This window comes from Clarias gariepinus, chromosome 6 (genome assembly GCF_024256425.1).
Source record: "Clarias gariepinus isolate MV-2021 ecotype Netherlands chromosome 6, CGAR_prim_01v2, whole genome shotgun sequence".
Lineage (NCBI taxonomy): Eukaryota > Metazoa > Chordata > Actinopteri > Siluriformes > Clariidae > Clarias > Clarias gariepinus.
This window is the reverse complement of record NC_071105.1, coordinates 13,344,870-13,368,736: the sequence shown is the minus strand read 5'-3', so window position 1 is coordinate 13,368,736 and position 23,867 is coordinate 13,344,870. Positions and strand designations below refer to the sequence as shown.

Here is a 23,867-nt window from a genome sequence, read left to right as displayed (position 1 = left end):
CCTATATTCAGGGTCGTAGGGAGCATGGAGTCTATCCCAGGAGACTTTGGCCACGACACACTGGACAGACAGGGTGCCAATTCATCACAGGGCACACACATACACATACACACACTCACACTATATAGGCTACTGTATATATACATATACTGTATATACTTATACTGATCAGGTATAAGTTATAAATAAATTAGGTTCAATCATTTTTTAATTAAACAGTCCTTTATTAAATTAATAAATTATAATCGAAATGGAAAATAATGAATAAATAAATAAATGCATAAATAATAACATTTATTTAAAAATATATAAAAAATTACAATTACAGTATTTAAAGAATGACAGTATAAATACAGATGTAAAAACATGTAAATATTCATTGTTTATATCATAATCTATAAATTCTATTATTATACAATTATATAATAGCATATATTTTATTTATTATAATAATAATTATACAATTAACCACTCACAGTTTAGTTACAGAACAGAACAAAAAATAGATAGAAGATATACAGTATAAGCAAACTTATCAAAGGATATGTAAATAATAAAATAAAATAAAAAACATACTAAATAAAAAAACAACTAAACAAACAAACTAATAAATAAATAAATAAATAAATAAATAACCTACCGGGGTTCCAACATGACGTTATGCGTAGATAGAGGGCGGGGCGTGATACAGACTGCGCATGCGCAGCGGCTGACTCCGCCAAGCAGTCCGGTGCAGCATCGCACGAGCGCCGCTAGTACAGGCTGAATCAGTGGAAACACATACATACACACACACACACACTATCTCTCTCACACACAACCATAATAATAATAATAATAATAATAAAAAACATGTCTGTGGCCAACGACTTCGGGAACCCTTTAAGGAAATTCAAGCTTGTCTTTCTGGGAGAGCAGAGCGGTGAGTGTCAGTGCGGAATAAGTTGTTTTGCATGTGAAGGTTCTGGATATTACACACTGCACATTTACAACTTAATAACTTTCTCTTTATTGCGCTTCATCATACAGACCGTTGCTTTGGGATGTTAAAAAATGCTCAGTGCTTTCTAAGTTATTTGCTGATGTTTTATGATGTGTAAACCTGACCAGCTGTTTTCCTGCTGCAGTAAATAACACACAGCTGGTTAAAATAATAATCATAATAATACACTATAGTTCAAGTTAAAATTCTCTAAGCTGTTTGAATGTCTGACATTTCTCTGATGCATTCTCTATTCTAACTGCTGCACTTGGTGTAGGATGGATGTGTAAATAAATATATAAATAATAGAGATACTGAGACACACCCAGAGTGTTGCTGGCTGGCTGAACTGAACTGAACTTGTGTAGCTGGATGGATTATAGTCACGTCCATATCCCTGTCTCTAATCCTGGTGATAATCGTGACCGTGTCACCGTGCCGAATTCGTCCATTCGCATCCGAAAAATCTGCTCATGGATGACCGGTAGAACTTTGAGATGGTGTCTAGACAAATGAGCGTTAATCAGAACACAGCAGTTTGGCTGTACGTTGAATGAATCAGCTATACAGAGCCGTGTCTTGGTTCCCATTCAGATTCGTGGACTGAAGATCGCTTGTGCGCCTCACCAGAGATTGAGATTTGCATGCAATGGAATAATAATGTTGCCATGGAGTTGCTCTGGGGAATGTCATCATCTCGCCTCCGTTTGGTCTTCAGTGTCTTGAGGAACAATGAGGAGTGAAGCTAAGGCTCTCGTCAGCATTAGACGTGGCCTCTTCTGTGTGTCACTCGGATTTATACTGCCAAGGAGGATGTGTGCTGACCAGTAAATCATTTCGTGCTCTAAGCCCTTGAACACTTTGGCTCATCTGAAAAAGTCTCCTGGTGATGGATTCCTTGCCTTTTTTTCTGGTCAATTCTGGTTAGTTCAGGCACCGGTTGCTGAAACGGCAGTGACAATGTAGCTTGTGAAGGAATCTTTTTTCACTGTGACATATTAAATGATTGGGGATCGGAGTACACCACTGGTTTTGCTACATGGTTTATGTGTCTGGATTGCTTGTGAGAGAATTGATAGTGAAAGGAAGCGGTGGCACTTAGGGGGTTATTTTAATGCAAATGCCAAAGTATGTATTGATTTCGGTCTAACCTACCAACTTTCACAGGTTTCTGGAGGAAAAACAGCCCCATGACATCACAGACCTTCCAACATACACTACTCAACAGTCGGGAGTGCAATCTTATATCTACCATCATCTTTCTTTTATTTTTCATACAAGCTTGAGTGTTTGTTGCCAAAAAGCTCATTTTGGGATAGAAAAAAGAAAAAGCTTTCTTCCGGCACACCTTCCAAATACCTGCCAATGCAGCAGGCATCTGATTGACCCTAAAATGCTGCCGACTTCTGCAAATCTTCTGTAGTGATCCTTGGAGAAATTTTTATCTTTTTAACCAATCTCTGCACTGTGTATGTGTGTAGGAAAAATACATTTCCAGGAAGGTTTAATACAGCTTCAGGTGTGTTCAGCTTTTTATTGAATTATTGCCATAATGCATTTTTAAAGCCGCTGCCTCAACAATTATTTTTTTCATGCTAATGTATATTTAAGGCAGTTTGGCCTCTTATGGCACCTCAGGAAATCATGATTTTAATTTAGTAAGTTTTTGGCTTCATTTTGATACAGAATTTCTAGTGTCAATATTTACTGTAACATAGTTGTATCTACATAAATTTTTTTTTAAATAATTCATTTTATTGCTGCACAGTTAATTGCATAATTATTGAAATCGCAGTATGAATGTGGAATTATTTCTTCGCAGAAGGTTGCAAATTGTTACAGGTGATATGGGCGTGGTTTGGGGTTTATGTAAAGTTTGTCAAAAATGTATATAAAAGTATTTTTTATTTTTGTTTTAATAAAATTGAAGTGATAAATAAAGATTGGCAAAAATTATCTTAATGAGATCATTTGCAGCATTATTTGGTGTAGCCTTAGAGTTAAAAAAAAAACAAAGTTATCTTCAAAACCTTTACCCATCTTTACCAAGTGTGCAAGTAATTCTGGAGCTGACTGTACGGTATGTGCTGCAACAAAAACTATGCAAATAACCAATACAGTGTTCAGAATAGAATTACAGTTCAGTATTTATGCCTGAGTTTGCAAGTGCATTAGTTGTTATTAAAGCTTGAACAAACACTTACAAAGCAATTCGAATTTAAAATTCTATTTAAGAATCTATTTAAGATCATGTTTAATGACTTTAGGTACAGTACCAGTCAAAAATTTGGATTTATTTTTTACATTTTATAACAATACTGGATTTTTTTTTTTTAAACTAAGACACTAAGGTGATTTCAAGACACAAAGGTCAGCTGTTCTGGAACAGTTCTTGCAAGAACAGTATAGTCAATTGCATTTGCAAAACCCATCAAGCACCATGATAAAACGGGCTCTCATAAAGTCCATCCCACGAAAGCAAGACCAAAACTTACCTCTGATGCAGATGAGAAGTTTATTTAGAGTTACCAGCCTCAAAAAATACCAATTAACAAACAGCACCTTAGACTAGAGCTGTTAGAGCCATTAGAGCCACAAATTTTAGCAGGTAAAGAACAATCTGCTGTTGGTTTAATATCCTGTTGTGTTGCCAAAATAAAGTTACATCATGACTGACATGAATCTCGCATGTTAGGATTATGAACTAAAGTGTTTTCAGTTCCATAAAGGACAGGCATTTGCGAACCTCGAACGAATTTCTGCCATTAGACTTGATGTTTAGTCAATAACCTCTGCAGCGGCTCTCTTTGTAATGGCTGGCGGAGCGGTAACGCCGCACAATTTTGTTCTCACAGTTTGAGACGCTGTATTGATTTTTGTCGCAAGCCTGTGTTTTGCGTCAGTCCACAATCGTGCTGAAAGAGCACCTCCGAAAGACGGTAAGGAAATCCTTTGTGAGTGTATTTTACTGGATAAGGGGATATAAGTGAGGGCATGTTAGACCCTGCTGTAGGAGATTAAACAGGCTTTGCTGTCAGTGTTATCCTATGGTTGAATAATTATCTGTATTTACTGGCATACTTTGTTGTTCTTTTGTTATTTATAACATAATGCTACTTTTAAGTATTTGCTGATTTGTGCAGCATGCTGTTTATCTTGACATTTTCCCAGTATCTCACTGCTCATACCATGTTTATTGAGCTGTCTGCTAATTTTAGTAGTAATGTAGATTTTTCTTTCTAGACAGCTCATGTACTTCTCCACACATTGCTAATGTATAGCAATTAGTAGCACAGATACTTTAGGATCTAAACAAATCCACCAGCATTTTGTGTTAGACCAGTCCCAAGGGAAAAGTAAGATGGGATGGGAAATGAAAGGAAGATATAGAATAGCATGACTGGAGCAGGAGACAGATATGGGGATTGGGGATGAGAAAGAAGAGAAGCAAGTGACCGGAGGGAGTCCACTGGGCAGAGAGGAAAGAGTCCCATGGTAAATATGGCGGGAGATTAGAAGACTCATCAGAACAAGCTGCTCGAGCTTCTCAACCCTCCCTAATTGTAATTCTGGAGACGAGATGATACTCTGAATTAAGCATTTTAACAAAGGGCTCGAGGAGACGGAGACGCTCTCCTGGTCGCCTGTTAGGCTGTGTGAGATAACGTTACTCTGGTCTGTTATCATGCTTTGGCACACCGTGCTGCCTCAGGGACTTTCTGTTTCCCCTTTCCTTCTGAGTTTCACTGAAGCTGGACGGACGAGCCAGTGACAAACTTTCATTGGCTTCCCCCCCATCGGAAACATGCTGCTGGCCAGACAGCCGTGAATCCCACCTGGTCATAGACCTTCATTTATTATCACCAGTGATGATGGTGATGCATGAACAAACGCAGCAAGCACACAGCATGTTCCAGGCCACAGAGTTCGGATGTTTCAGGAACATGTGATAAGGTCTCTTTTGCCCAATTAGTTAAAATCTTAAGTCACATGATTTGTAATGTTTGAGTATGCTGGACTTCTGATCACAAACACCCGGTCCCAATCGGTTAAATCCGTGTAAAAGGTCTATTTCTTTAAAAAGAAATATTTGTTGCACTTAAGTGATTCAGATCATCAAACATTAATATTTTAATATATTATATAAAATGCAGTTGTTTAATAATGCCACCCATGGCAGTTTGTGATAATTGGCAATGAGTCTTTCTCATCGCTGTGGAATAATTTTGGCCCTCTCGTCTTTGCAAATTTTTTTTAATTCAGCCACATTGGAAGGTGTTCGAGTATGAACAGACTGTTTAAGGACCTCAACTGGACTTAAACTAGGCCTCTACGAAAATCTTTTTTTTGTGTGTGTGTTTTTTGGAGCCATTCAGAAATTCACTTGCTGGTGTCTGAATCATTTAGAAACTGCGTTTTTGTATTTACTCTGGTTATCTTTATGATGTTAATATTTGTTTGATGATCTGAATAATTTCAGTGTGACAGATATGCAAAAGGAAATGTACAGTACATGTGAATGTATATTTATAATAGGGAGACATATATACATATATATATATATATATATATATATATATATATATATATACCCCTATTCAGAGAACGTTTGATTTGAAACTTAAAAAATGAAACATCTTGTATGAGCTAAACTCAAGAAATTGATTTTAAAGAAATTGAGGAGAACGAGGACAGTTTAATGGGAAGAATGATGAATGACTTGTCGAGATGTTTGTCCTCTATTTCACTGGAATTCCTCCACAGTGAAATAGCTTCTGTAGTTAAATCCATGGAATTTCAAGCTTTTTGGCGAGTCAGTGAGGGATTTATTTGTTGCTCAGCAGTCTGTGAGGCCTAGTCTCTTTGGCAAAGGCATGTCGTGCCAACTTCCTGACTCAGTGTAATGAACAAGGCTATTGTTAAAAATTGCTCACACCAATTACTTCACCTCGACACCCAGCCTGCTGCTGCTGGCTCCTCTGTCGGGTCAATGTCTGGTTATATCTTAAAATCAGGTAGTCTGAGTTAAATCATTTTTTCCTGGTTAGTTTAGCAGTGACAGAGCCGATAGTGGCAGTATGCAGTTTTCTGACTCACTGGGTCGCTCACGTAGGCTCCGATCAGGAGGCAAATCTGTTAATCAACACGTCTCCAGGCAACAGTATTCTGCAAATCAAACGGCAAATGAAAGCTGGAATGCTCAGTACACTTGGCGCATTTGACTCGACCAGTCTGCCTATTGATTTGCTCCGATTGTTTACTCAGGATCTTAATGATAATGGCTGAGATAAATGCTTCTCCATTTTTTTATGCCATTGCAGTTGGGTTTGTGAAGAGCTCTCACACATTGGAGGGACGAAACGGTGCCGATTAACCTGCACCTTTTGGTTTGCTTTATAGAATGAACCGAGCAGCTTTAATGGTGCTTTTTATGTTGCTAAAACTAATAAATCAGGGTTCAGTAGTTTGGTTAAACTTTTATTAATCCCGATTAAAGCTAATAATTCAGTGCTGCTAATAATAATCATGAGTGATGAATAGATCCAAAAGCACCCCAGTCCCGAGTGTTACGTTTACACTGTTTCGAGCCAGATGGATAAAATAACCTTTGACCAGACATTTCTTTCACTCTTATTTTATTATTGCAAACTGTTGTTCGCTGTGAGTGTACTGAAAGCTTCGTCTACAATTAAATATGTGAGATATTGAGCGGGGCGACATGCTGTGTAAACTGCTCTCTGGGCCATTTATTCTTTTGAAAAATAATAATCACAAAAATCCACTGATGAAACATCACATTGTGCTACAGTTTATAAGCTGCAAAAAAATAATTGCATTTCTTTTTTTAAAAAGAATTTATTCTAGGCACAGATTTTGGCTCTTGGGACAACAAGTAATTTTACTCAAGGCCATTTTTGCCTTACCTGCAGATAAGTGCAGTTATCTATTCAATTAGTGTGCAATCAAAAGAATCTTGGGAAACGTGAGGCAAGGGGGATGTTTATGGGTTAATTTTAAGGGGTAAGGGTTCATAAATAAGAAGCAAATACACCTACACTAATCTGTACATGCAATAAATCCATACAGTTTTTTTGATGGGTGTAAAGTTCTGTTTTTTAAGAGGTTGTTTCAGTGCTTACAGACATGCCTTGACTAGGCGTAGAAATGTAATATGCGCAATGAGGCTTTCTGTACTGCTCATACATCTGACCCAACTGATTAGCTAATTATCAAGCTCTTCAGGAGCTGGGTTAAATGTGATAGTAGCAGGAAAAACCTCACACTGGGCACAGCAGTGGCTCTCCTTTGCTCTGACACGTTAACTCTTCCTTCCTCAGAGCCTTTTTTTTCCACAGACTTGCAAAGCTCTTTTTAATTATACATCATTCTTACTTGATTGGTCAGGCTTGCAAAGTCTGGTTTGGCTCCTGCGGGAGACTGTACATTCATATACTTTGTGTGTGTGTGTGTGTGTGTGTATGCACACCTACAAAATGCACAGTCTGTTGCTCTCACAGCTTGCATTTCTCTTTAGTGCTCGGTGGTTCCCTCTTGCATTTTAATGAGATTCAGTGGTGAGTCTTTGTCTTCTCACTCCCTCTTCAGTATTTATTTAAACCAATTTTCAAACGAGTTGCAAAATGAGAACATTTTTTCAAAGTTATTTTATTCTAAACTGTAATAAACGTTATGTGCTGATAGAATATTCTTCTATGCTTAATTAAAGATTCTGCATCATCACCATTATGTGCTGCATGCATTATATATTGCAGCGAGAGGCACTAGAGGACATCAGTGTTTTTGGGCGGGGCACACACTGACCATGGTACTTTAAACAATATTTTAGATTTGCTTTAATACGTTTCAGCAGGCAGCAGCTCTTTTGGTCTTAACTCAATTACTTATTCTTTAAACAACTATGTCGGAAGGTGTATCCCGTGGTCAGGAAAAAGACATTACTCCATTTCAGAGCAGTTTACTGCATCAAGCAAAGAAAACAACTAAGGAGATGGATGATGGATTGTGTGTTATAGTGAAATTAAGAGCATTTCCACATTCATAGTAGAGTGAGAGCTCACAGGATCGAGACTGAACAGCTGTGTGACCATGAGAAAGCCATTTGATAATGAGACTAATAATAAAAAAGGCTTCGGTTTGCTAGCAAGCGTAAAGATTGGACTTTGGAACGATGAGAAAAAAAGTTCAAATGGTCTGATGAGTCCAGATTGTCAGTTTAAGAAGGGAAGCGCATACAGTAAAGCGATGCACCCATCATGTATAGTGCACCGTGTATAAGCCTCTGGAGGCAGTGTTATGATCTTCAGTTGTTCCTGTCTAGGCTAATATGTTATGTGGTAATAAAAAAGAAAAAGTAATTAATAAATGTATAAGGTTGTCAAATCAGTGCTAGGAATAATGCATACCATAATCAAAGCTGAATACGGTAAAATGAAATATCAGTGTGTGACCATTTAAATCTTGGCATATCATTATCGCAAGGGTGAGGAATGGTCAAAATATAAAACTATATTGTACTGAAAATAACAAAATGTGGTCATGCTGTTGTCTTTTGTGTTACAGTGTTTCCCTGTTGAAATATGTCTCTGAGCCCCGTCACTATGGTTACAGGTGATATTCAAGGCTATCACAAGATGCCAGTTGATTTTGGCCTTGTCCCAAAACATAATAAGGCCTGCAGTCCTGCTCACAAGGAATGTGTCTCTAGCCGGGATTGCTGCATTTTGGTTACATGAAAATGACTGCAGATTGTATTTCACAGTCGAGTTATTTAACCCTTTTGTTCTGTACTTTACTCAGCAGTGTTATGTCCCACATCATCGCTCTAAAAGAACACTTTTTCAAATATTTTTAAATGTTCTTTTTAGGGATGCACCGAAATTTCGGCTGTCGAAAATTTTCGGCCGAAATAGCATTATCGGTTTCGGCCGAAACGTAAGAAAGCGCCGAAAATAAAAGCCGAAATTGTCGCCACGCCTCTCCCTTCCTCCCGTCTCGTTCGCGCTGTCATTACGCATCAAACACGGAGTATGTCGGCGGTTTGGAAGCACTTCAAAGTTTCAGATGAGGACAGCAAAGTTGCAATATGCAACATTTTTTTAATACAAACAAAAAGAAAATATTTTAAACATGTTTTTTAATGAAGCCATTTTCGGTATCGGTTTTCGGCCAAGTGCATCCAAAAATTTCGGTTTCGTTTTCGGCCCAGAATTTTCATTTCGGTGCATCCCTAGTTCTTTTTCCTTAAAGCTGGTGTATGTGTTCAGTGCCTTGCAAAAATATTAATACCCCTTGAAATTTTCCATATTTTGTCACGTTACAACCTCAAATGTAACTGTATTTTATCGGGATAGCCCCCTTATACTCTCATACCCCTAACAAAACTCTAGTGGAACCAGTTGCTTTTAGAAATCACCTAATTAGCAAACACCCAAGAGTTCGCCTATGTGTAATTTAATCTCAGTATAAATACAGCTCTTCTTTGAAGCTCTCAGAAGTTTGTTAGAGAACATTAATGAAGAAACAGCATCATGAAGCCTAAGGAACACAACAGGCAAGTTAGAGATAAAGTCATGGAAAAGTTTAAAGCAGGGTTGGGATTTTAAAAAAATATCCCAAGTTTTGAACATCTCATGAAGCGCTGTTCAATCCATCAGCAAACCTACCAAGACATGGTCGTCCAGCTTAACTGACAGGCTGGGCAAAAAGAGCAATAATCGGAGAAGCAACCGAGAGCTCAGAAGATCTGGAGGAGCTGCAGAGATCCAGACTCTCAGAATGAAAAATCTGTCCACAGGACAACAATTAAGGTGAAATTCACAAATCTGGCCTTTATGGAAGAATGGGGAGAAGAAAGCCATTGCTGAAAGAAAGCCATAAGTTGTTCTGTTTGCAGTTTGCCACAAGTCATGTGGGATACAAAAGAAACATGTGGAAGAAGATGCTCAGATCAGATGAGACCAAAATTTATCTTCATGTAACTGAAAATCAGTTACATGTTGTGGGGATGTATATTTTTTTTTGTAGCATGGACAGGGAAGATGGTCAGCATTGATGGGAAGATGGATGGAGACAAATACAGGGCAATCTTAAAAGAGACTGGTGCAGGGGGCAGCAGGACAACGATCCTAAACATGGAATCAAAGCATATTAATGTTAGAATGGTCCAGTTAAAGGCCAGACCTACTGGAAAAAAACGTCACTCTCTGGATGTGCAAAGCTGCTAGAGACATCCCACAAAAGACTTGCAGCTGTAATTGCAGCGAATTGTGGTTCTACAAAGTATTAACTCAGGGCCTGAATACAAATGCACGCCACACTTTGGAGGTAGTTATTTGGAAAACCATTTATCAATTCCCTTTCAATTCACAATTTTATGCCAGTTTGTGTTGGTCTGTCACATAAAATCCCAATAAAATACAGTTACATTTGTATTTGTAATGTAACAAAATGTGGAAATGTTCAAGGGGTATAAATATTTTTGCAAGTCACTATAGGGATGTTCTTCTATTTTGGTGGCTTTTATTTAGAAAAGATCTAAACTGTCTAGATTTGGTTACTGAGGTAAATGTCATGTTATATTACGGTACACATAGCATTAGCTGAGTTAGAAAATCTGGAAATGGGAGGTTCTCACAATGATAAAACAAAATGTGTGTGTGTGTGGGGGGGGAATGACGTACTTTATGTGTTACTATTACTCCAAGGGCGAAAGTACCCGAAACATAGCACTGTGCAGATTTTAAAGTAGATTTGAGGATGCTCTCTTAATATGGTTAATTATCATCATTAATATTACTTACTCACGCAATCATCGTCTATACCGCTTTATCCTGTATTCAGGGTCATGGGGGGGTCTGGAGCTTATCCCAGGAGACCTAGGACATGAGGCAGGGTACACCCTGGACAGGGCAGGGCGCACACACACACTCACACACACTCAGGGCAGTTTAGGAATGCCAATTAGCTTAACCTGCATGTCTTTGGACTGTGGGAGGAAACCGGAGGAAACCCATGGAGAACATGGAGAACATGCAAACTCCATGCGCACAGGAGACGGTAATTGAACCTGGCTGGGAATCGAACACTGGCCCTGGGGGTGCAAGGTGACCATGCTAACCACTATACCACCATATTATTATGATATTTTAAGAATTGTAAAATGGGCCATTATGTATCAGACACACTGTAAGGGTTACAGACAATGCCTCTACAGACAATGTTTAACATAATAGATTATAGCTTTACGCAAGCAATACTTTATAGATTATCCTGGAGCATATACGGTACAATTATGGAATCCGAGGTTCAGGTGTACATTGTTGTAAACAGCAGTAAAAACATTAAATCTTTATATCCACTGTGATTTCTTGTACTGACGACCACATCACAATAAAAAATGTCACTGTCAATCTGAAAAATATGAGTATACAGAAACATAAAATCTCAATTTCATTTATTAGATTTGATTAATTTTAACCTTGGCAAGAATATCTTGATTTAATATGATACAATACCATATATCGCCTCTGAATAAACATGCTGACAAAACGGAATGCATATTTTAGGGAATATTGATGTATTTTCATAATCCTTACTGCCAGGTTCATTCATCGGACATGGTTGATAAATTACGCCACGTTCTGGGAACCCTGCAGGGCTCACCCGTCCTCCGAGTGGGCAGTTTCTCTGCACGCGATTGGTTCGCTGTGGGTTGGAAAGTCTCAGGCCTCCAGAAGCCATTTCATGAAGCTGTCTTGTTATAAGTCTTCACAGGCAGCCCTTTTAAACTGTTTATGAGCACCTGTCGGAATATATAAAATAAAAGATTATGAGGTGTATAGATTGAGTCAACTTTTTTCCTTTTAATTTATTGACAAATATTTCTCATTTCCTCTTGGCCCACATACCCAATCGAAATGGCAGAAGAGAACTGGGATGCATTCTTTCAAGACTGTGGATATACATATAACGTTGAAGACAAGCTCTGTGCGTTGTACAGGAAGAGTGTATGTTGTACAGTAATGTAGTTAATGTAGTAGTGCTTTGACCTTTGCTAGCTGCCTGCTGATGGAGCCTGCTGTGGAGCGGAGTGTATTGATTCAGAGGTCGAGGTCAGCAGCAGCGTAACCAAACTGGAGCACTCTGAGTAGGCCAGAGCTGTAAATCGCAAAGTAAACACTGTAGTGACAGGAGAGATGGAGTCACTTGTCCTAGATTTCCCATAATGCTTTGCTCAGGATAACCATTTAATGCGTAATTGAGATGCACATAGTTTTTTTTTTTTTTTTTAACAGCTCTGTGCTGGACTGGTAAATCTGTAATGTCACAGGAATTGATTGGTCTCTAGGCGTATAAAACTTAATTAATATTTAGTTCATTAATTTTAAATTCATTTAACGATGTTTGAAAACTGCTTATAGACCACAATATATTGGAAATAATTTATTTAGAATGTGATTAGAATGAACGAATGGATTGTTTCTGTGATATCAGTATTTAAAGTAAATATTGTAAGGTTAAAAAACACGAGTAAAGCTAACTGACGTTACAGCGCCACTGCAGGCATCCTCTGGGAAATATAATATTTTATCAATATCGATTTACACCAGCAAATAATACACATTATTGCAGAAATTATAATTGATAATTATAAGTCTAATATTAGCAATGTTAGCGTTATCCAATTATATTGGCCTTCAGTCTCCTTACGTTACTAAAAACAATGTACAACAAATGTAACATATATTTAGCATTATGTAATTATCTAATGTTAACATTACAATCTTTTTTTTGTGTTTCTGCCCTTGATATTTAGGGATTTACCTAGGGATGCACGGCGCCATTGCTAACCACAAAGACACTATGCCGCCAAAAAGAGCATTGATGCTTTGTTTCTAAGTCCAAGACGATTAAATGTTCAAATTCAAGTTTGCCATGCAGGGATGCAGGGAGAGTTGATCAGTGTCTTACATCACTATTTTTACAGGGGGTGTTTAAGTCAAACTGGGATCTATGATGAAATGTTTTATAACACAATTCGTAGCATAATTTTACAGACTTTTTTACAGGCATTTACAGACAATCCCGGCTGAGCCCACTGATAACATTCTCGTGAACGTTCAGCAGGAACTCCAGATCCTTGAAAATCGTAACTTGTCTCCAAATTGCAGAAGAGATGCATAGGTCTGTTGGAACTGTACACACATTCACGAACAGTCCTTGCACATTGCAGGAACTTGACTGGGAGATATTGCCACATCCCCTGGGAGTCACTGGGAGTTATTGCCACATCCTAAATGTTCTCCAAGCCATTTCTGCATGTTTGGACAATTAAAGGTGTTCCTAGTAGGCCAGTGTTTCATAGATAAAGCAGGCAGTGGAATAAGTACATTAGTGTACCATGGATTATATAGAGAAATAAAGGGGGTTTTTACTCTCCTAACTGTGTCTTCTTATTCTGGATAGTCAAAGTGCATTTCAGATTGAGATATTTAACTTTCAAATGCAAAAAGTGGGGTCTAAGGTCCACCCACCACAGTCTCACAAAAAACAGTGGGAAATGCTGATGCGATAATGATTTGATGAAAAACATTCATCAAATGAGGTTGATGAGGATTTTTCTTGTTTGCACTTTCATTTTTTTTTTTAAAACAATCAAAAGATTTCAGAGGATGCAAGTGGTATGAGAAAAGCTAACAGATGAATTAGTGCAGGGGACAGAAGCAATGCAAAACTACTGCTTCATTTCAGACTTAGAATTCAACTTTATTAAATTGGAATCTGTGGTTCCAAAAAAAAAAAGCACAAATATGTCCAGATTTGGTAATGAAAGATTGTATCATATTAAATGTATTTACCGATTACTATTATATTACTATTACTATTATTATTTTATTAAATTATATTGATTGTTACACGACACCCTGTATGAGATGGTCCGGGTAAAATTCAGGTTGAATAACAGTTTGCGATAACATGGTTTAAAGGGCAAGGGATGTAGCCTGGTAACGATGTATTAAATAATGAGCATCATCTAAAGCCACCCTACTATCAGTGGCTTTTAGACAAGCATCATACTGTAGCAGAGATCAATCAGAGATTAGAATTCTGTTGCTTGCTGTTGGCACCAAATCTGCGAGCAATGGTATCTGTGATGGCAAAATATGCACAAAAGTTTTACTAAAGGCAACTTGGCAAATGGATGTTGTTTGTTACTCTGCTACATTCCCTGAGCCTTTTTTTTTTTTTTTCTACCCCAGAGCACCTTAAGCATTATCTATCGGTTTCTGTTTGGATTTAATAAGCTTGGCTATTGGCAATTAAAATATTGATTATATGACTGCTCCTAATGAAACCTCAACAATAAAAGTGAGGGATGATTAGAATACACGTAGGTTGTATTTTCTTTATGGTGATTCACTGTTTGCTGGAAGCACACGAGCAGTCAGTGGGGGTGAAGCTTGCACAATTCTGCCAAGACCATTAACAAATCAGAGATTTACATACAAAATTGGCGATATTTACTCGTATCAGCAGTTTCCTTGCTAGCTAGGGGCTGAATTTATTCTTACAGAGTAGGTTGCTTTTGCTTCTGGAAGTATACATTCTTAATGTACTGTAAGTCAGTGTATTTATCTTATTATACCAGTACATAACTGTAACCTACGTTAAAATTCGGTCCTGTATGTACTATGGCATGCATAGACTAGTTAATTAATACGCTAATAATTCAATAGTCACTGCTATGGACAGATGTTGACTCCTCTCTGGCAGATGTTAAAGAAATTTTCAAATAAGGGTTTCCGAGAAAACTTAACCCCAAAAGTCTGGTTTATTTTTATCAGTGAGAACACAATCGCTCCGCACTTGGGAAACGTTTTTCGCTGGAAAAGGGTGGTATGGCATACTACCAATCCATAGCTGATAAGGGCAAGCAAGAGCATTGCTTTTCCAAAATGTTAGTATTATTAGGCTTAGAGTGAAAGTTAATGTCCTTGTTCTCTTCTTTGCTTGTGTTTAAGGAAGTAGCTGCCACCTGCTGTATCGGAGGGTGTAAATACACAAGTGTGCCCTAGAACGGTGCACAAAAAAAATAAAAACGTTGAAAGCTGGCCAGCGGGGGAAGGGGAAAGTGTGAGAAATGTGAAAAAGTTGATCTAGTACATTCCCCTACACAATTTATTTTCTTTCTTGTGTGTTAATGTACACTTTTGCCTTCAGTGGAAATGTACGGTATGTGTTACTTCTATCATCATTTTAGGCTAAACAAGAATTAAATTGTGAATTTCCATTGTAAATTTCCATCGTGAATAAGCCGGCATAAGTATCACCGTCCCGTCCCACTCAGCCAGTTAAAGGGGTCATACAGGCCTACATGCACTTTTTTAAGCCGTTTGGACTAAACTGTGTGTTAGGAGAGTGCGTACACAACCACTCTATGATGATAAAGAGCCGCCCAGTGGTTTTCTTTTCATTTATTACAATAAAATGCCCCTTCTGAAATCAGGCCAATCGCAAATGCCTGTCGATGTGACGCCACACCACAAGAGGCCGCTCCTACACTAGTTGATTGACACTGGTGTTTTAGCAAAGACCCGCCCCGAGTGAGAAGAAGCTATCGGCCATTGTTTTTCGCCGCTGGAGCAAAATGGCGCCTAAGCGAGTGTTGTGTACAGTTGTTGGGTGTAATAGCGAACACAGCAGTCGTCATTCACTACCTAGGGTTAGTGACCTAGGGTACCTACCTAGGGTTAGGTATCTGAGCCACTGAGGACGCAGTGGCTGAATTTAGTTTTTAAAGCTAACGTCCCCGCCGATTTACCTAAATGCGTTCATGTTTGCGATAATCATTTTTCACCAGACTGCTTTATAAACGCGGGTCAATATAAAGCAGGTTTTACTAGGAAGCTGCTCCTAAAAATCGGATCTGTACTAACGCTTCGTGTTCCTGCTTCATCTTCACCAGGCTCGGTGAGTGTGATTTATTTTACTATGACTCTTTGCAGATCGCCTTTTCTTATAATTACGATGAATGCGGAGTGTAAGTTAACTTATACTCTCATAGAACATGGTTATGGCTTCTTCTCTATGTACATCCGTCTCTATATAATCCCTAATCGCCCGTTTATAATAAACAATGCATTAAGGTGATTGTCTAGTTGCAAACTGTGTACGTAGTCGGAAAACTATATTATGCTTACCTTTGTTACGTTAGATGGTTTATAACGATGTCTGTCGAAGATTAAGAAGTCATGTAAACACATCAGTAAACACATCGCGTCCGTATCTCTCTCGGTAAGTTTCTCCGCTTTTTGTTGTTGTTGTTGCTCGCGGCAGCGCAACAGCCCGTTAATTCATGCCCGTGCAGTGATGAGAAAAACAAATCGAGTCGATGCATGTCCATTCTTTTAATTTCTGCGTTGTCAGGCGATATTACAAACTTCCGCGTAGGTTCCGTACTTAAATCAAACCAAAAACGACTGAAGCAAACAGGCTCAGGCTCTATAATCCAGCGTTTTCCAGTTTGGACTGCATTACCCACAAAGCACTGCGTTGTGGGCAATGCTTTGTGGGTAATGCAGTCCAAAGCATTGCCCGCACTGGACTACACTCCCGTGGCTATACCCCACGTGTGTTGTGAAGACACGCCCCACAGAACTGGGGCGGGCTCAGCAGAGGTCATGAGCATTTAAATTAGCATGTACTTAAACAGGTTGCTGAGAACAGAGCTAGTTTTTACCAGGTAAAAGTAGTGTTTTTTTTACACAATCCTTTTGAATTTTTAATTAACGTATAATACAAACTTTTCATTAGGACCCTAAAGATCATATTAACATTTAATGAAAAATGGGATGTGTAGGACCTTTAAGAGCCACCACCTCAAGAAAATCCGACCTAGACTTTTATTACTGAAGGGAAATGATGGTGAACGACGGTGAACGACCTTTCAGACCCTGCTGCATCCTCCATCCGTCATTAAGTTTTAAAGATCTTCCGCATCATACTGGGTGCTGTCAGATTGCCGCAGCCAGTTCAATCTCACCAGTGTATTTTAAGGACTGGTGTGTCGTTAATAAGGGTAACTCTATACACATACATACTGTTTTTGCACATTTATTGCACTGATTGGTTCCGTTGTTAACGGTGTAGCTTAAAAAGCATCGAAGCTAAGAATTTAATTTGTAGCCAGTGTGTCTATATATACAGTATGACTGTGTACAGATAAAGCTGCAAAGGTAAAACAGTAAAAAAAATAGCCATAAACAGTTTTTTGAAATACTAGTAAATATTAATACTCATACAGTTCCTAGTCCCCGCCCCCCAAGGTGTCCAGGATCAATGCTACACGCATATTGAACACTATCACTGCCCCCCATAACATGCCGTCGCAGGCTGAGATGGACGTATAAATCCTAGCTCAAATGCAGAGTGCTTAGGCTTATCTCCTCCCTGGTGCCAGTGTGGTGCAGAGCAGTTCAGCTGGCCCAGATCCATGATGGAGAAGGACATGAAGCAGACCTCCAGCTCTCTGCCTGCAATAATTCATGAACCTGCTTCACCAAATTAAGGAGAGAGCTGGGATATGACAGGCTTAGCAATGAGTTGGCAGTAAAGAGGACCACAGGGGTAGGCGCAGGATTTAGTCATGAGATCTCTTGGCCAGTCATTTATTACTTTTAATAACCCATTTTCTTTCAGTTTGTGGAGGAAAGCAGAAACACATTACATATATATATATTTTTTTTCACAGCGATTTCGTTCTTATTTCGGAACATTTTGTTTCCTGTGCCGAAAAGGAATATGAGAGTCAGGGCCAAGCTTCTGCCGAGGAAATGGATCTGTCCCATCTGTTGCAGTATTAACAAACATCCAATCCAACATGACTGTAGTAGACACGTCTACGGCCTGTGTGTGCGTGTATCAGAGGAACAAAATCCAGGATTTCATTTTTGATGCAGCTAAATATATCACACATCTTCATAGTAGATCTCATTGCTGCTTTCTTGCAGCACTGCCTCGCCCTCTTAGATGGATTGTGGGTAGCACCCTGGCAGCTTTGATCTAATTCGATTGACTCGGCTGCCCAGTAATAGACGGTAATTGATCATGAGCTGTAATACTCAGCCATGTCTTTGTGTCTTCTGTGCCGTTTTAATACAGGCATGGCATGCTTTCTTGAACTTGAATCTTAATCTTATCTTATTATTTAAAGGGGCTCATGGTAGGGCCTTCATTAAAATATTTACTGAGTAGCTATAAGCCATGCTGGAATAGTTTCTACTAATTCGTATAAATCTCCGGCTGTAGAAATATGAGATGAGGGTAAACGCAGTTGAGTTTATTGAGCAATGAAAACTTGATGGCATATTCCCGGACATGCATAATAATTATAACTGTAAAATATGCAGCACATACAGTATTATTAGGAGAACTTGCATTCTTCTAAGGTGTGTGTGTGTATGTTTGTGTGTTTACCCCTATGAACTAGTGGGTTGCCCTTGATTCTTGGAGTGAGCAATCTTCCCGCTGTTGAATAGCAAGCAGTGCAGTACATTTGCTGCACGCTTCAGTGAGCCTTGATCCTGGCCTCCAGTGGGATTCCAGCCTCTTCCTCCATTATCATAACCCCCCCGAAAAAAAAAAAAACTGAAGGGGGAAAGAAACCACAGCCAAATGCTGTGTCTTGAACATCATTCCTTCTAGCCAGTAAAATGTTTAGATGTGTAAATTCTTCATTTAGATCCAAATCAGAAAAGTTCTTTGTAGTGGAACCAATCAATGCAAACATCTGGGATGTGTGATTCCTGCAGCATATGTCCTCCTGGCCCCATGGAACAGGAAGATGATGTGAGAGTGAGGCAGTGGCAGATGAGCAGTTAATTAATTGTCGGTCAACCAAAATATTTTGATAATAAATGTAGAAATGGAAGTACAGGGAATGTTTGGTGTAAGGATATGAGGGAGAACCAGTTTATCTCAGGATAGCATGCACACACATTTATACGCATGTTTGCACCTAAAGATCCTGGAGAAAGCCACACCGCCATGGGAAAGCTTGTGAAACTCCATACAGGCGATAACCTCACAAAACACACACACACACACAGGGGCCCCCATATGCCACAAGCTGCCCTAATTCAAGATGGAATAGTACTAAGAAGCAGTTAGACTTGGTGATATTACAGAGCGTAACACTGTCTCAACCCTTTCTACAAGAGATATTTTCCATCTGGCCCATCCATAAGTCCACCAGCATTAGGAGTACTGTATCTATTCCAAGCATTAGTTGCCACTTTACTGGACATTTAAAAGTCAATCCAGGAACGGTCTGATATAATGAGATCCTTCAATAGCTGATCTAGCTTAAAAAGCATACTGTGGATCCAACAAGATATTGACTCCATATTTTTTGCCTATGGGCAGAAATTCATTCTGTTCATGTGCTGTTTACAAAGTTTGTTGCATTGTCATCATAAGCAATGTACTGATTCCTATGTTCCTGTTTGTCTGAGTGAGGGTGCTGCTGCCTATGTACTGTACAGTGCCGTGAAAAAGTATTTTTCTTTTTTTTTTTCATATTTGTCACGCTTACGAAAATGATTCAGGTCATCAGACAAATTTTAATAAACCACACAATTATATACAAATATATAGAGTAAATAAAAAATGCAGTTTTTAATAAATGATTTAATTTGTTAAGGGAAGACAAGTCACCAAACCTTCCTGGACCTATGTGAAAAACTAATTGCCCCTCTTGCTAAATCATAAATTAACTTTCTTTTGGGTAAAGCTGAGTTAAATTTCACTGGTCATACCTACTGTAGGCCTGATTACTGCCAGACCTTTTGAACAATAATAAAAAAATTGAAGAAGAATGTGTTTGACAAAGTGAAGCATTTAAAAAGATCTTTAAAAAAAATCTAAAGAAAAGTTAAAGTCAGTGTTCATGATACAGAGAGACTAAAGAGACAAAAGAGACTGGACAAAAGAGGGGCAACAAAGTGAAAAAGTTTAAGAAGACACAATTTTAACTTTTTAAAAGGTGTGTGATCCAACATGCTTTTTTCACTTAATGAATTAAATTATCATTTTAAAACTGCATTTTGTGTTTACTCAGGTAATCTTTGCGTAATCGTAAATATGGTTGATAAATTGATATCACTTCACTTGTGTACCTAAACTGACAGGAAAGTTATACAATGGAACCTTGAATTATGAGTATAATTCGTACTGGAAGCAGGCTTATATTCCAAAACATTCGTAATTCAAAGCGAATTTTCCCATAAGAAATATTAGAACTCAAATTATTTGTTTCACAGCCCCCAAAAAATAAATACATAAAAATATTTAATACAAAATATAAAGTAAAAATAACCTGCACTTTACCTTTAAAAAAAAAGTAAAAATAAATCCTGACAGATAAATGTTTCCATTTTGTGTGTTTGTGTGTGTGTGTGTGTGTGTGTGTTAGTGATGGGTCGTTCATGAATGATTTGTTTTTTTTTAAACAAATCTTTAACGTGACTCAGAAAAATGAGTCGTCCCGGGGAGTGATTCATTCATTTTCTACTGGGTGTGCATGCGCAAATCATTGCAAAACCTTCGTAGGTTATGTACAGAAAACAGAATTGAGTGATTCTTTCTCAATGACTCTTCTACTCCAAGTCGTTCGTACTTTTGTCACGTGACTTCCATAGACGCTATGCAGTGCAGTACACAGGAAACAGAAATGAACGGTTCTCCTTAATGAGTCTTCAAGTTCCAAGTCGTTCGTTCTTTTTGTCACGTGACTCCCATAGACTCTATAACATTTTATTTTATTTCTGATCAAAAGAACAAAATTAACTAAATGACTCAAAAAAGGATTTGTTCATTTTGATAAACGAGATTCAAAGAACCGAGTCACTAAACTGATTCAAACTTCCCATTACTAGTGTGTGTGTTTGTGTATGTTTGTGAAGCTAAAGAGGACAGGAGGAATCAGCCCCGCCCCCTCTCCAGCTTCTCATCTTACACAGTAAACCTTATTCCTCTCTTATTTGAGTTTCACACATTCTCCCACACACACACACACACACATTAACAGAAAGATTGTTTTTTCAGAAAAATTTGCAAGGAACATCGCTAATGACACTCACGTGAGCACGTACTAACGGAATCACTGCTGTAAAGTAAAACAAACACATTAACCTGCACTTTACCTTTAAAAAGAATCGTGACAAAGCAGTGTTTCTGTGTAGAGCAGAGAGTGTGTGTGTGTGTGTGAAGCCAGGAGGGGGGGGGTGTAAAGGCGATAGTGTGTGTATGAAGGGGCACAGTGTCAAATTACGTGCGCACACACACTTTTTCTTTTGCTATACACTCGCACACACCTGCGTTATACACAGTACACACGCGCTGTACACACACGCTTACAAACACAAAATAAAATATGTTTTACGCACACACACATGGTCATAGTGTTATAGCAAACATGCGTGCACGGACGTTGATTATAACAGTGAGAGACGCGCACTAAGACCCAGCAGGGGAGACGATTACCCACAATTGTGCAGCGCAAAAGAGAGAGATAACATTTGCTCAGTTGTGATCACGTGGCACGCTAGACGTCAAAACAAGGAGCGCATGCATAATACATGATACTTGGTACTCGTAAACCAAGACTTGCTCGTTTTTCAAGTCATAATTTATTTCACTGTATTTGACTTGACATGCAGAGTAAGCAACAGGGCTGAGTGATACTTTCTTTTTAAAATACATTTTCGTATTATGAAAAATTCATATGGCCTTATTGTCCTTTTTAGACATTCAGATGGGTCTCCACTTTACATGTACAAGCAAATTTCTTCTTTTTTTCGTCCTTTTTGCATTTTTGTATTGGCAAGGGCTTAAACAAACCATTTCAATTTCCTCCTAATGTATGACCTCATACATGAAGATACCTCGCTGCGTCTTGTTGCTCAACCCCGCCTTCCCTTTGATGTTCTCTAAAGGAGCGTGGCTCAGCCGTAGCTCATTTACATAGACACTGAAACAAAGCATTCAGAGGAGGGGTTAAACTAAGAGAGTTTGAGGTATGGAAAATAAATTATCTGAGGATAATTTTATTTGGAGCATTAACAGAGACACTTTAGAGACCTCTAGGGGCCTATGTCAAGTTTTTTATTTATAGGGGACCTTTAATGGACATTTCTTTTTACAACATGCTTTGGCATACTGAACAGCTGATTAGATTCTTATCCGATTTTGCCTATGCGAACACAGTAGTCTGTAAATGGACTCGCTTCTGTCTTTTGTCTTTATAGTTCAAACTTTTATTATTATACCAAATTACTTGCACTCTTCCAGCTGAGCCCCATGCTGTGCTGCTATGCTACTATGCTTTGCTGACTGAATTCTGCTCGAGCGACTTCTGCAGTGTTTGAGTATTTACTGTATTTTTCAGCTCTCCCCCTGAGATGAGACCCTCTGTCAGTGAGCCAGCGTTGATCACATCCTTCATCCGGCTCTCACACAGCACTGAGCAGCCTAATGAACTCCTGCTCTCTCTAACACCAGGCCTCAGACTCCTGACCCTGCACACTGCAGCCGTTTTTTCAGCTTTGTGTTGATTAATCATATCTATAAGGCAATTTTTCTTTGTTCCGGTTTGTGATGAAAGACTGAGAGTGAGAGAGGACCGTTTTAACAGCACTGTTTCTCTGCTGTTTGTACAGTTTACAATCTCAGGTGTTGTACAAGCAGGTCTGACCTCCAGGCTCAGAACACACCAGCCAGATGGTCAATTTAGAAAAACAAACTTATTTCCATTTCCTCCCCTCATTTAGTGTGTGTGTGTGTGTGTACACACTCTGCTTTTCTCTTGGGAAGGGCAGAAGCAGAAGAAGGGTGGGGGAAACACACTCGCTCTAAAATGATGAGCTGCTGGGAGCGGCAAAACTCGCTCGACGCTTAATTAACGCGTCCGCGGCCCGATTGGAGACACTAACAGTGAAATGTGAGTGGAGTTGTAATGACTGGAAAGAAGAGACATGTTTATTGTTTCTTCTTGTGAAGTAAGACATTGAATATTAATGAGCCTTTGCAAAATGTGTCTGTGGCTCTTTTTTTTCCCTCATGCATTTCACGTGTATTCAGACTTCAGAGAGAGGTGCTGGGTGCTGTGTCGAGCTGTTAACGTGTCTTCTTTTGCATTTTGTTGCCACCGTATCCCTCAGCAGACCCTGTATAAAAAATTTTATTTATGCAATGGATTTGTGGAGTCCTTGCTTGCTTATAGTTAATGAAATAAGAGGTAGGCATGCACAGTACTGTATGTGTAAGCTCTTATTGTTAGTTACTGTTTGTGATGTTATAGTTACTGTTATATTTACACAGTGTTTTCCCTTGCATTTGAAGCTCAAGAGGTGGTAGGATGAATCAGGGTGACTTTGACTGACTTTGGAAATGATGAAGAAATAAAATAAAAAAATATGAAAAAAATAAAAATAAAAATAAAAAACACTGTTATTTAACCATTTACATTATACCATTTTGTGTGTGCATCAGACACAATATTTGACGCTGGCTGTCCAGGATAGTGATTTGTCCACCTTTTTACCCTGTCATATGGCCTGTAAGGGGAACAACTAGAGGACAGCTCATTTGCACACATGCAGCTTTTTAGTGCTGACAAGGGCAGTTTTATAGGAATATAAAACTGTATTATTTTTTGGCCATAATAATATACTGTACTGTATACAGTACGGTGCACAGGTCTTAGGTGCCCTAAATTCTTATTAGTAGAGTTTTTTTTACAAATGTTAATTTTATGCTAGAGTTGTCAATACAAAAACAGTTTTGATATGTTTCCAACAGAAAAAAA

The 23,867-nt window shown here is 38.6% G+C and overlaps 1 protein-coding gene across 1 annotated transcript in view; it reads left to right on the top strand.

Moving 5' to 3' along the window:
* Positions 1-731: 731 nt before the first annotated feature.
* rab6ba (RAB6B, member RAS oncogene family a) overlaps positions 732-23,867 on the top strand; it is a 95,039-nt gene continuing 71,903 nt past the window's right edge. The window contains exon 1 of the mRNA XM_053499628.1: positions 732-922. Within this exon, the coding sequence (XP_053355603.1) occupies positions 853-922 (70 nt within the window). The 5' untranslated portion in view covers positions 732-852. The remainder of the gene's footprint in view (positions 923-23,867) is intronic.